This window comes from Neltuma alba, unplaced genomic scaffold (genome assembly GCF_004799145.2).
Source record: "Neltuma alba isolate B1F8T4 unplaced genomic scaffold, ASM479914v2 tig00010877_pilon, whole genome shotgun sequence".
In the NCBI taxonomy this organism is placed as follows: Eukaryota; Viridiplantae; Streptophyta; class Magnoliopsida; order Fabales; family Fabaceae; genus Neltuma; species Neltuma alba.
This window is the reverse complement of record NW_021635668.1, coordinates 74432-88266: the sequence shown is the minus strand read 5'-3', so window position 1 is coordinate 88266 and position 13835 is coordinate 74432. Positions and strand designations below refer to the sequence as shown.

Sequence of the window (13835 nt, the reverse complement as noted above, 5' to 3'; positions counted from 1 at the left end):
TATTATTATAAGTCATGTGAAAGAAATTTGATATCATTTAATATAACTAAAAAATTTTAATATCTAAATTTATTGATCCATAAACCGCTAAACAAGATCTTAAAAATTTCAAATTTCAAGAATCAAAATTAAAATAAAATCAAGTTTCAGGAATGAAAGATGAATTCATCCAAAAATTTTAACCAGGGTAAGCTCAAAACACATTATTAATTTAACATATTTTTTTAATATGTGAAAATGTGATACAGATAATTTATAATGAGGGCAGAGTGGTATATCCTTGTTCTTTTTGTTGAGGGACATTAAATGTATTTAATGTGCTAAAATAAAATATAATTATTTATGTCTATAAGACTCAATAGTGTCACTGTTATTAAAATTTCAATACTGAAAAAATCGAAAAATATAATAAAAACCCAAAACTACACGGATCAAAACTATTTTCATCCAAAAATTAAAAGTATTTTGTGACATTTAGTCATTTGATATGTTGACAAAAAATGTGACTAACCATGCTGAAGCCCAATTCAATACTACCGCCACCCCTAACCCCCCCCCCCAAAAAAAAAAAACAGGGAATACTAACGCTTGTCAAGTCCCATTTTCCATTTCACGAAAATGTCGAACATTGCATGACTATAATATGCGAAATGAAAATCGTATCAAAAAAATAATGTGAAATGAAATTCTGTAAGCAAAAAATAATCATATTATGCTAAGCTGTAGAAATCATACAATTATGTAAAAATGATGACCAAGAAGATATCAATGCATTTTTCCCGGAAAAAATGATCAGATAATTCATTATGACAGAATAACAATTATTAATGCTTGTGAATTGTTCTTCAGCAAAGTGCAATCACTCTTCAGGATCAATTTCATCTAGATGACCATAAAGTTTTTTCCAGTTATCTGAAGATGCTTTTGTTGTCCGAAAACACCAGATATGTGCCTTTGCCTTCTCACGAGCTTCCAGAATTTCCTGCAACAGATAAATTGACATGCCAGGTTGATTCAACCACACAAGTTTGATACGTGATATATTGCAAATGGAAATTATCGTTGACAACTATTTTTAGGATTAAGAAAATAATAACCAAGAGGCCTAGTTCATTTACGGTACTATTCCCCCCCCCCCCCCCCCAAAAAAATCATCTAGAAGAGAGAAAATGACGGGGGAAAAGAAAAAGCAGAACCAGAAATGACATTTTCATCTTTAATGGCACATGCCCGCACTTGATCTCCACTTCATATTAAATTTGCAAAACAGAGTTGGAAAGAAAGACAATTCCCAATTTTTCTAATTATAAACAGTAAAACATTGTTACGCGAATATATGAGCAAGACGCCCACATGGCAGTTCATATATATGGGTCACATGACACTAAGACAGTATCTAGTGCAGAGGGTAAAAGACAGTATGTGAGACCTACACACTAAAAGGCCCTGTTTGTTTGTCCCCAGGAAAAGGGAATACCTTTCCAAAGCATAGAAAAATAAGACAGGCAATCGTCCATGTCGAATGAGCATGTGGCTTGCTGGTGAGAGTATTCTCTGATCATCCATCATGTCACGAGTTTGACTTGACAGCAAGAATTCACAGAAAATAAGATATGCAATGTCTATTCTACTCCTAATGATAACTATAATTTTTTATAATATTTTTATTCAAGGCATGTGTGGCATTTTCCGTCTCTATATACAAGTGCTTATCCCTCTAAAATTGATCAGCTATATGGATCACATGAATCTATTACCAACTAAAGGGGCTAAAGACCATCTGTTTAACTAACTATTCCATCTATAAGTACATTTATTTTATTTTTATTTTTCTGTGTTTTATTTTACTTTTTTATTAAACATGCCAAACAAGCTCTCAAAATCCAACATTCAAGTGAGATCCACCGCTCATGCGAATTTCACGTTCTATTTCTAACTCTTCTCCTGTCACAATGTCTCGTGAGATATTTCACAGGAAAGAACCTGGATCAGTCAACCTTCACATAAAACGCTATTCAGGTCCATCTCTTATTTTTAGGCCAATAGACCATACTCTATAATACACTGGCAAAGGACAGGAGCAATTATGCACATATCCTACGCCATGTTATACACAAGGTCCAAGTGGCCAGGGCCAGGATATTGTTCGCATGAAGCATGTCTGAAGCAAGCACACAGGAGGGAGGGGGCAGGGAGCGGGAATCAAATATCTTTGCAAAATATAGATATAAGAACTTAGACTCTTTTGAGCCTCCCTGAAACCTGTAAGTAATTCCATTGAGGTTTAGGGCCTATTTGTTCAAGATTTAAAGAATATGATTTTAGCTAGGCTAAACATGAGAAAGTTGTTGAGAACAAGGAGTTGTTAGGAGAATTTAAGTTAAACATATGAGGAATGCATTAGAGAAAGCTTATTTTGATAAGCTATTTGGAATAGCTTATCAAAGAAACGCCAAAAAAAAATTTTTCCCCCAACAAAAGCTTCGTGAGGATTAGCTTAGCATTCTTCCAGCAACTCAAGTGTTGGACTCGACTAAAATCACTTCTCTCTTTAATTTTTAACAAACTGGCCCTTAATCAAGTAGAATAAGCATGTTCAAGAGTAAGCAGAGTAGGGGATCGGATTAGTCAAAAGTAAGCGAATCTACTCTAAGTATGGTTTATTAAACCCACTAGACAGTAAAGTGAAAGGGAAAAGTTCATGAAAGTGCTTGACAAGAAGTTCATTTTTAATTTTCAAGATGTAATTATAAGCAATGCAGATCCTCTGCACTTTGGGGAAGCGTACATCTTTTCTGAACCATTGAATTCTGATTAGATCAGTTTAGATGTTACTACTTTTTAAAAAAATCAAATAATTCTGTAGGGTAGTTATTGAAAACTGAAATTGAAGTTATATTTATTTTACATTCTTCTTTCTTCCAGGAAATAAAAGACATCACAAATAGGGGGAAAAGAAAATGAAAAAATATACAGCACCCATATCAAATCTAAACGGTGCAGAAGAGATGTGCACATATCCCAGATATGTTAAGGGTCCAAGAAAGCAAGGATCAAGTTTAACCCAATGTCTTGTGTTTTCAGCATATTAATTCCAAGGTCTGCCACATTCTTGGTTCTAAAGGGAATAATACCATTTCACCACATTGGAACTATGTTTTGAATTTCTTACAAGGTCATTTTCTTCTCAATTATGAGAGTCAGTATGGAGGTAAACTCATGAACTGCTGACAAGACGGTGGAAAGGAAAATATAACCTGAACATCAGAAGCACGTTTAGTCTTAAGCATCAAGCAGTCAGCAAGAGCACTCCATTTCTCATGACAGTTATCAAGCACACCAAGTCTGTAATATTGCTGCATTTGATGGACTGGGGCTGCATATTAAATATCAAGAGCTTTATTAGATATAGAATCATAACCTAATGAAAAGGAATAAATATTTTTTGTTCTTTTGATTAGGCATTACAGTAGCAAAACCAGAGAGCATCAAAGCACTTGGCGCAGGATAACTTCTGCTTAGGCGGAGAGTCAGAACCTTCTTCCATTGAAGACATGACTGTGCAAATTTGAAAATGCAGCCTTAACCACTGACTGAAACATATATATAATGATGTGAACTACGTTAAGTATCAGAAGAAGGCACATACTCCAGGTTGGACGATATGTTAGTCTGCAAACAGTAGACTCACTGACCTATTAGATCAGTGCCTCACCTCAGCCGTGTGAGAAAAGACCTGAAAAGATTGAGATTTAGAGATAACTCTACAATTCTACAGCTGCATTGCAGATCTTAAATCACTAAAAGAGAATATTCTCATTTTCTATCACCTGTTCTTTACATCCACCTATGGAAGAATTCTAACACAAGTAATGTCTATAACTTGCATCACTCAAAAAAAAAAAAATAATAATAATAATAATAACTTCATAAAAAATTATCTAAATTTAGAAATTCTCAATTAACATTAGAATGGGAAGCATGAGCACATCTTCTGATTTGAATCCCCTTAATTTTTCCCCACAAAATAATGCTTCACTGTAAAAAATTACAAAGTACAATAGTTCAAATATTGTAGGGCAAACAGGAATTTAAACACACCAAGATTAATTAAATTAAAACTCAAATGCCCTAAACTGAAGAGAACATTTTTGTGGTTCAAATCAACAGAAGAAAAATGAGCATCATTAATAAATTTAATAGCAACACAAAAATGAAGTAAAGTACGAGAATTCATGGAAATTAAAATTCAACAGAGAAAAATTAATTATCAAATATTCACAGAGGCACCCCGATTCTATTGCTTCCAACTTGATGACTATAGAAGAATCATATGTAAACAAAGAATGAAATGAAATGAAATGCATACAATTTGAGCATGCAAACCATTATGTAAACATCATGTAAGCCCACCAAATGCATCCTACCCTCTAGTTTCAACCATGGCGAAGTGCATGAATGATGCGCATTCAGAAAATCAGCACAACCAAGCAACCCATAATTTCACAACAAATAATGTCTAGCAGTCGAGATAAAACCATATTCTTGAGTTATAAATCCTCCTGCAGCACCTAAAATCATTCGAAGTTAAAAAGCTAAAATCATAGGACCTATCTTTCAAAACCTAAAATCAGCACCTTAAACCAAAAATAATGATCTTATGGCTATCACATATCAACCAAGAATGATAAGACAATTTCAACAGAACAATCAGCGTGATAGAGTGGCTGTAAATGCACCATTACTACAACTAATAACACAAAGCAGAAGCTTCTTAAATATGCACCATTACTTCGTGAAATTCATCTTCAAGGTTTTGAAGTGTTGGAAGATCCATGACCACCGCACTTTAATAAGGTGTATTTGAACATGCACCATTTATACCATAAACAGTTCAATAGTATGTAAGGCCGTTACTGGGATTAAACAACATTCTGGGAAATAAAACCATCCAAATATGGCCTCATACACTTCGTGAAATTCATCTTCAAGGTTTTGAAATGTTGGTAGATCAATGACTGCCTCACTTTAATGAGGTATATTTGAACATGCACCATTTATACCATAAACAGTTCAATAGTATGTAAGGCCGTTACTGGGATTAAACAACATTCGGGGAAATAAAACCATCCAAATATGGCCTCATACACTATTAGAATGTCTAAGCCTCCAAGTTATATACAACAAACATTTTGTATCAAGAAAAAAGTTTTAAAACAATGATATACTTGTTCTTTCTGACAATGATGTGATAATATTTTATGACATTTGGATTTTAAAATATCACAGGGTACCTAGCAGTAGCTGGACAAGCGACGAGGATTCTGAATGAGACACTCAACCAGAGGGAGTTAGTTGGCCCAAAAACAAGAGGCAAAAAACAAAAGGAGATCAGTTTAGCCAAGGTTGAACCAGAAGATGGTAAACTATAATTTAATGTCCAAGATATAACAAGCTCTATTTTTGTACATCGCATTACAGAATAAAGCAACATTACTCAAATGCAACACTTGATTTTCCGTTCCAAGTTTTTCAAATGCACAATATATAAAGACAAAAGGTAAAGATGCAAATAATTTCAATACCTCCTTTTTCTTACACTCCGTGTAGGCATCAAAATGTTCGTGACATTTACTCTTACCAGAATTAAATTCTTCAAGACCTGAAATATTATAAAGAAGTTAGATACACTTATTATAGGCCCAGTCGCAGAATGGAATAATCAGTTTGCGTTATTTAATTCCACAGACTCAATGTTCACTAGACATTAGCCATGAATTCAGGATTTCATTCATTTTATTTCAAATAATCATATAATCATATAAATGTATAACAATTAAAAGTCATGGGAGGCTATTCCTGCCTTTAACGCGCGAAGGATTTGTTAGGGTTTTCTCTCTCTGAGCGATCCTTATGGCGAACACTCGAGGGCCGCCGATCGCAAAGGCGGTGGCTACAGCGAAGGAAAAGGATGAGCTGGAAAGAAGCAGGAAGAAGGTTCGCAAAGGCTGGAACAGCGTCTTATGAGGAAGATTTCCCGCAGATTTCTCAAGGAGGGTCGCTGGTTTGAAAGAAGGTTAGGCGAAATCTTATGGCGACTCGAAGGGTTTAGGCGGGAGGTGACGAAACAAGGGAGGACCGATTCTGTTCGGAACGGAGTCGATTGATGAGGCGGACACTGGACTTAGTGTGTTCGGCTCAAAAAAAAAAAAAAAGGAGGAATTTTAATATTATCTCATTTTGATAGGAGAAGGGAAAAAAAAAAAAACAGAGATTTTTTTATGATATAATATATGATCTGATAAGAGCGTAACAATTAGCATATCTTTCTCATGTGATATAAGATCATAATGTAATCTAGTAGATATACAAACTAATTATAAGTATACTAGTCTGAAGAAGTTAAAATATTACCTTTTCCCATCAAATCTCTCTCATTGAGGATTATAAGGCGAGAGGAAGGGAATTCTTAACAAAATTTTCCTCTCCTTGTAAAAAATTTAGCAACCCAATTAAGAGGAGATGAACAAAATCCCTCATACTCTTTCCTCTCCCCTCGTCTCTCCTCATACCAAATAAGCCTTTAAGAATCATTGTGAAGGGGCTTTTGTAGATCAATCAAACCCGAGTAGCTTGTTGATGAGTTGAGAATGAGTGGCTTTATCTGGATTAAAGCTTTGACTATCAGACTATGTTAGCTTGATTTGTTTTAGCTAACAAACCCGATGTGGACTCAAGGTTAGGTACCTCCAGTACAATTCTGACAGAAGTGACGTATCATTTGTGATTGTGAGTAAAAAGAATTTACTAAACCATGAGTGACACTTCAAACAGCCTTAAACCCGTTCGACTTTCTTCCTCCTTTACCCCTCAAAGACTTCCTTCCTTTGTTCATAGATCCCTTTCTAAAAGGATTGAAAATCTCATTGAGATAGATTATGTTCCTGAAGATGCTAAAATTCAAGAAACAGATCTACCTCTTCTCAGTCCTTATAGCCTCTATCATCGTACCAATCGTGTCTCTAAAAACGTTACAAATCTGACGGCCTCATGTGAAAGAAGTTGGAAAACTATGGTCTTCATGCTACCTCTTCTTAACTATATGTTATTATTGACATAGCCCAGCCTTTAATTGGTGAATGGAAGGCTCAGGGTTATACTCATCTCCATGTTAGTGCTATATGTCTTATTCTTACTCTTCATGGGAGAAAAAGAATTCCAGCCACTACTAAAGTTGCTTTAGTTGATACTACATATACGTCTTATAGTAATGCTCTGATTGGTGCCATTTTAACCACTCTTAGCAATGGTAGTGTCATCCTTACAATGGCTCCGGATTTTAACATAAAACTCTCATATCCAACTTTGATGGATTGATTGAAAGTCCACATCTAGATAGTTGGAGCAATCAAGATCCTAGAGCTATTGCAGCAACTCTTCATAATCAAATTATCTACAGACTCTAGAATCATTCTCTTAATCTCCATTTTCTAAATTCCACCAAAGACGCTCTTTATGTAGTTTATAATAGAGCTGATGATACTTCTATTATCCAGATTCCCTAGCAGGTCCCTAAAGAAGAACTTGCTCAGTTGATGCCTCTTAAATGAATCACTAATTATAAAAAACAATTTCATGGTGTTCAAAGAGATGTCCACACCTCTACTCCCTCAGGGATAAAAAGACTTTTAGACGGCACAGTCAAAACCATCTTCTTAAAACTTGGCCAAGAAGGTCCTTCTGTTCCTTCTGGACATATTTTGTCTATTGTCCCAGCTTATACTCCATCCAAGCAAGACCTTCCAATTGGTTGGGTAGACCAAAATGCCAAACTATGTTATGTGTCTCACATAAATGGTCATTTTATCTAGGATTATACACCAGAAGAATGTGATCCTGATTGTGAATGTAATACACCTTATTGGTGGGAAACATCAAACGATGAAGATGAACCTAGATGGTGTTATCCCATCACGTATGCAGCAAAGAAGAAAAAAGAGAAGTAAACCCATGCATCTCCTTATTCCCACAAGAGTTATAGTCATGATGATGATGATGATGATCATGGTTCAAAACAGCAAGCTAGAAATTAGAAAGTTCCTATTCGTACTATTTCTTTTAGTGAATTATCTTTACATGATTTACTTAAAGAAATAGGTCATGAAGATCTTTTCCTAAACAAAAGCCAGATCTAGTGATCCCTGTCATCCAACAACCTATCTCGTGCATAGCAATGATAGATCCTTACGAGCAAGATTTTCCTCCACTTGAAAGAAGAACCAACAGAGAAACAAAGGTTTCAGCAAGACCTTTTTCATTCCCAATAGAAATTTCTCCCTTTGGTGAAGCTAGACCAGTCTCAGCAACAGAAGAAGCTCTTAACTGGCAGACCCAGAATGCAATCGTTCAGAACAGAACCTTGACAAAGATTTACTCAAAGCTTGATTTGCTGACACTCAGAACTGATACTCTAGCAAGTAGACTAGATCAAGTATTTGATCAAGTCAAACAACTTTATATGACCTTGTCTTCTCAAGCTTATCAATTGGATGCAGATTTGAAGCGGTTTATTGAAAAGGGATACATCGGACTAGAATTCACCAGAAAGGAGCAAGAACTGTCATAAATCCGAAAGGATTTACAAAAGATCGAGCTAGATATTGTAAAAAACCATTCACAAACCATCTACGACCCTTATCCATCCTACCCTTCCAATTTTCAGATTCCTACCTATCCAACATCACTTGTCTCTTATCCAAGAGGGTCTGATTACAGTAAGGTTTTCAAAATCTCTTATCCTATTTTAAAACAGTTGAGAAAACCTCAACTAACTCTTTGTCCAGTACAACCAAATCCTCTTCCTAGACCTCTAATAAGACCACCTTATTTCCCTTCATCTGAAAACCCTTTTCAACCATCACCCTTACACACTAAACCCATTGAACCAACACCATCCTCTCAAGGAATTATAATCAAAACTCCACCATTATCTCCACCAAAACAAACTCCTCCTCCAGACAGAGAAAAGAAAAAAAGAAGTTGTTGATCCAAACAAGATAATAACCACTCTCCAATCCTTGAATAAAGATCAATCATCATCAGACCACAGCTCAGAAACTGAAATCAATCCTTCTATTGAATATAATTCTAGCTTTGACTCTAAGACACATCATGCTGATATTTCCATAATAGCAATAGTCCAACCAGATCCTACAGTAGAAGATCCTCTGACGAAGAACTGTTTGTCCCAAATACATCTTAGCCAAGAAGAACAGATTACAAGCCAGCTATAGGTCTATGGTTTGCTTTTGATGGCTTCCTCCAGAAAAATGGAGAGATATATACTCCATGAATTTAAAGCATGGATTGACTTGCAGCTTGCCAAGCATAATACAAACCTTGAGAAAGTTCTCACAGAATTTGTCTCAAGACTGACAGGAACATGAAGAGAATGGTTTCAAAGACTCAGTGACTATCAGAAAATTGCAACAACCAGAGTCGATAATGCAGGAACTCTCTTGGGACTCATTCATAAATAATTCATTAGTGATTTTTGTCACATCCCGCTGAATTTAGTACTGATAGAAGGGATAAAAATTTAAGTCAAGGGCCAATATGAAAGGTAGACTGGCTGATCAAGCCAGGCATGACATAAGATCCAGATAAGGTTCAGACCGATATTTTTGAAATTATCGGTCTAGGAAGGGCAAAATGAGAAAACTTGGAAAAAATTCTAGAAAATTCGTAAAAAATAGTAAAGGGTGAATTAGAGGTTTTAGAACCTCAATGGAGGCTCTAAAGGTGAAAATGGTATGAAAATAACTTATTATGAAATTTCCTGAATACAAAGGTTTTTTGGGAAAACAGTAAAAAATTGAAAGAAAATAATTATTTTAAATAGCTAGAGGCCTCAATAATTTTGAAAAAAAATATGGATTAATTATCTAAATATTTATGGGAATTTATAAAATTGGTTTCAGGCCTTGGAAGTAGATGAATTCATTTTAGAGAATTTATTTTCCTTTAGTTTTACCAATAAAGGCCTCATCAAGGAAAATTCAAAATAAATAGTTAGAGGAGGAGAAAAATCTTGAAAATTTCTAGATCATGTCCTTATATTAAAATGGGATTTTTCATAGAGAGAAATAAATTTTTGGAGGCCTGGAAAAATTATGAAATGTTACTAGTGAATAGTCACTGATAAATTTTTGAAATGGTTTGGGATTGTGATTTGATTTGTCGGCCATCTTTTTAGGCCATCCTAAACCATAAGTGGGCCCCACATTGGGCCCAAAAAGGCCTCATTTTGTGTAGCTTCTGGACCTTTCCATTAAATGAAAATAAAACCCAATTTCACACAAAATCAGTAGGAATATTCTGGAGACTTGACACTTGGCGTGATCTGAAAATTAGAGGGTTGGATGGCAACCACATGGCCATTTTTCTGGCCAAATTATGACCATAAATGAGGGGAGGAAGCCATACTTTTTTGCTCTATAAATACCCCTTCAAAATACCCAAAAATAGGTAGAAAATTGGAAAAAAAAACAAGGGGAAGTGCTGCCCATTTCGTTCCTTGAGTTGGAGACTGATTTTGATAAGTGCTTTTGGACAAGAAATCATCAAGCTTTAGTCAAGGATTCACTAAGGTATGCTTAGGTTTTACTATGGTTGAAATTAACACTTGTTTGGTTAGGTTTTTTAATAGAAATTCCAAATGAGAGATGCTGTAATTTTTTTGTCCAGCATGCTTATGCTTTAGGGAAGGATAGAAACCCTAAAAATGATGTGGAATAAACATGTTTAAATGGTGTTTGGATTGACTTTTGGATGAAAACCAAGATAGGGTCCTTAATGGTTCAATTCGGCCACTATGCTATCTTGGGGTAGGAGTTTGTTTTGATGTGTTTTGATGATTCCAATGAGTTCAAAAGGTATTTTTGTGTAGGAAACACTAAGGGAAAGTGTTTGAAATCATTGGAATCAAAAAAGAAATTTTGGGCACATATACTACCCTATTTGGCCAAGCTTAAATGAAAGGAAAGGAGTTTGATTCTTATAAATCTGAATTGATATTTGGATTCTACACAAAAAATTATATAGGAATGGACCAAGAGATTAATAGAAACAAAGAGGGAATAATTATGTCAAAAATCATAGAAAAAAGGGTTTAATTGAGTTGAATGCCAAGTATTAGTGTTTATACTTGAATTATTGATGAATTGGAATGTGTTTATGCACGAATTGATAGGCATTGTGCAAGAAAACAAGAAGAAACCCAAACAAATTGAAGAGGCCAAATTGGTTCAAGTATAAAAGAGGTAGCTTTGAATCTAACTTGATTGTTTTTCTTGCTTGCTTAATGTGTATGTGTTGCTTACTTTATGTTTTTATGAATTGATTGATTTATACTATAGTATGGAATGATGTTTGATATTGATATGCTTTGGCCAAATGCATGTTGATATGAAATATGAATATTTACTAATTTCCTTGATGGAATAATGTTCTATTCATGGTATTGGGATTGATTATTATACATTGTAACATGTCACATTTTGTGGAGCTTGATTAACATGACAATTATGATTCATTACTACTGAGATTTCTATGAAATCTTACTCCTCTTAATGTATAAACAATAAGAGGAACCCCCAGTGGTGTTGCTAAGGGCAAGGAGAAAGGATTGGAAGTCATATTGGAATAGGATTAAGCTTAATGTCATTGAAGTTATGATTTGTAAATTATTATGAGTTGTTATGTATTGTTGTAAACTATGTTAGAATATTATATCAATGACTAAGGATGCTCTATCTACAAGTAATTAACTAAGGAATTATGTTTATGACAAAGGGATAAAAGTTGACTTTTTGTGAACAAAATTTGACCAATGTGATTTTGAGCAATTGAATGAACCTAAATCTGAAATTTGGCATGCTTATAGATCTCATTTTTATCGTTAAAACAAGTGGTAATTAATTAAAGTTGGAATTTTGTACAGAAAGTCATGCCCTTCCAAAGTTAGACATAAATGCTGGAAATTTAAAAAATAACCAAAGGAACAGTACCACTTTGAATGAAATCTGGGATTGATGTGTGAGATTTGGATGCTGATGAGTATTTTTTGTCTAAAGAGCATGTCAAGAGCTTTCTATAGAACTTAGAATCATATTTTTTTTATTTTTCTATAATTAGTTATGAATTTTTAAAATTGGCCCAAATTGCTGTGAACAGTGTATGGAAATCCAAAAATAGAAATTGTGAAATTAAAATTTCCTCATACTTAAGGGTTATACAATGACCCTAAGTAGTTCCAATTGTTATATAATGAGGTAATAAAGGAATTGTGACACTTTTTGGTATTAGAGCTAAGGTTCTGGCTTACTGTAATATGCCCTGATTATGTGATAAGTTTGCCTTGGATTGAAAGCTTTGAGTGTACTTGGAAAATGTTTTGCCAGTAGTGCACTGTGGTATTATGGCATGGTATTGCCCTGTGTTATCTTGAATTATGTTGCATTCTACTGCTTGAATTAAATTATTAGCTTGATTGTTGGTTTGGTTTGTTACACTACCACTACCAGCAAAAAGGCTTTTAACGGCGGTTAAAAGTGGCTTTTAACGGCGGTTTTGAAGGCGAAGTTGTTAAAGGTGACGTTGAAAGGTAAGGAAAACATGGCGGTTTTTAATCGCCGTGAAAAGTGGACTTTCCACGGCGGTTTTATATTTAACCACCATGGAAAGTCCATTTTCCATGGCGGTTTTTTATTCAACCGCCATGGAAAGTCCATTTTCCACGGCGGTTAAATATAAAACCGCCGTGGAAATTTTACTTTCCACGGCGGTTTATAAATAAAACGCCGTGGAAAAGGATTTTAACGGCGGTTATATGTATAACCGCCATTAAAAATGTTTCTTTTTTTTTTTTAAATTCTGCTTTATTTTCGTGTTTACCACCCTGCAGTTTACAGTTCCAAACAAATGTAGGCAGTGCAGATCACGCAGAACAAGATCAATTAGCTAGTTAATATACAGCAATGAAATTTTTTTTACACAATTCGAAAATAGGGAAACCGGCCAATATAATAGAACTAAGTGGTTACCAAGGAACACGTAGTGGCTAGGTCCAACAATTCTGAAATAGAAGTAACTACTTCTCTGTACAATGGAAATCATGAACAATATAAGAGGGAACCGAGAGAAAGCATCTAACAATGAATTTTTTGAGAAATAACCTATCTATTTGAAAGCTAAATTTCAATTTTTTCTACCAATGTTGTTGACAAAGTGTCCCTCATCAAGTTGATGTCATCTATGAGATATGGTGCAGTATTTTGAAATATCTGTTAATCAAAAATAACATAGTAAACTTAGTCAAAAATGTGAAATAAATTGAAGAACGTCATGCAACGTAACTCATCTTTACCTCGTCTAATTTCTCAGTCGTTCCTGTCTCAATTATGTCATTCATGTAGCGGATGACATAATATCCACACTCAACATGTCCTTGTTGACAACGGTACTAAAAAAATAAGATATAAAATTGAATATTAGACATTATTGATTATAAACATTAACTTTAATTCATCCAAAAATGTTTAAAAGTTAGTTCAAAACAACATATACCTGTGGAAGAATCCATGTTGGTGCTTGTCTATTTTGTTTAATCGCCACGACATTAAAAGTATGAAAAGCCCTATCAACATTATAAGAGAAAATGATATTAGAGCATACTTGTATAAACTTCACAAGTAATAAATATATAAATAAAAACTAATGTGTCGATGACATCTTTGGTTTCTTCGGATGGACTTCCACAGAGTGAATCAAACCAG

General features: G+C 34.6%; 1 protein-coding gene across 4 annotated transcripts; it reads right to left on the bottom strand.

Annotated features, from left to right (window-relative positions):
- Positions 1-664: 664 nt before the first annotated feature.
- Positions 665-5664, bottom strand: LOC114759684 (uncharacterized). 4 transcript variants are annotated; one of them, XM_028948900.1, is made up of 7 exons: positions 5586-5664; positions 5295-5324; positions 4428-4571; positions 3650-3736; positions 3469-3558; positions 3258-3376; positions 665-982 (listed from the first exon to the last, which is right to left on the bottom strand). In XM_028948900.1, the coding sequence occupies exons 5-7, from the start codon at positions 3554-3556 to the stop codon at positions 860-862; spliced, it is 330 nt and encodes a 109-aa protein (XP_028804733.1). In that variant the 5' UTR covers positions 3557-3558; positions 3650-3736; positions 4428-4571; positions 5295-5324; positions 5586-5664; the 3' UTR covers positions 665-859. The 4 variants fall into 4 exon arrangements, with proteins under 4 accessions (XP_028804733.1, XP_028804734.1, XP_028804731.1 ...); XM_028948901.1 differs by lacking the exon at positions 4428-4571; XM_028948898.1 differs by lacking the exon at positions 5295-5324 and having other exon boundaries at positions 5586-5658.
- Between the last annotated feature and the right edge of the window lie 8171 nt (positions 5665-13835).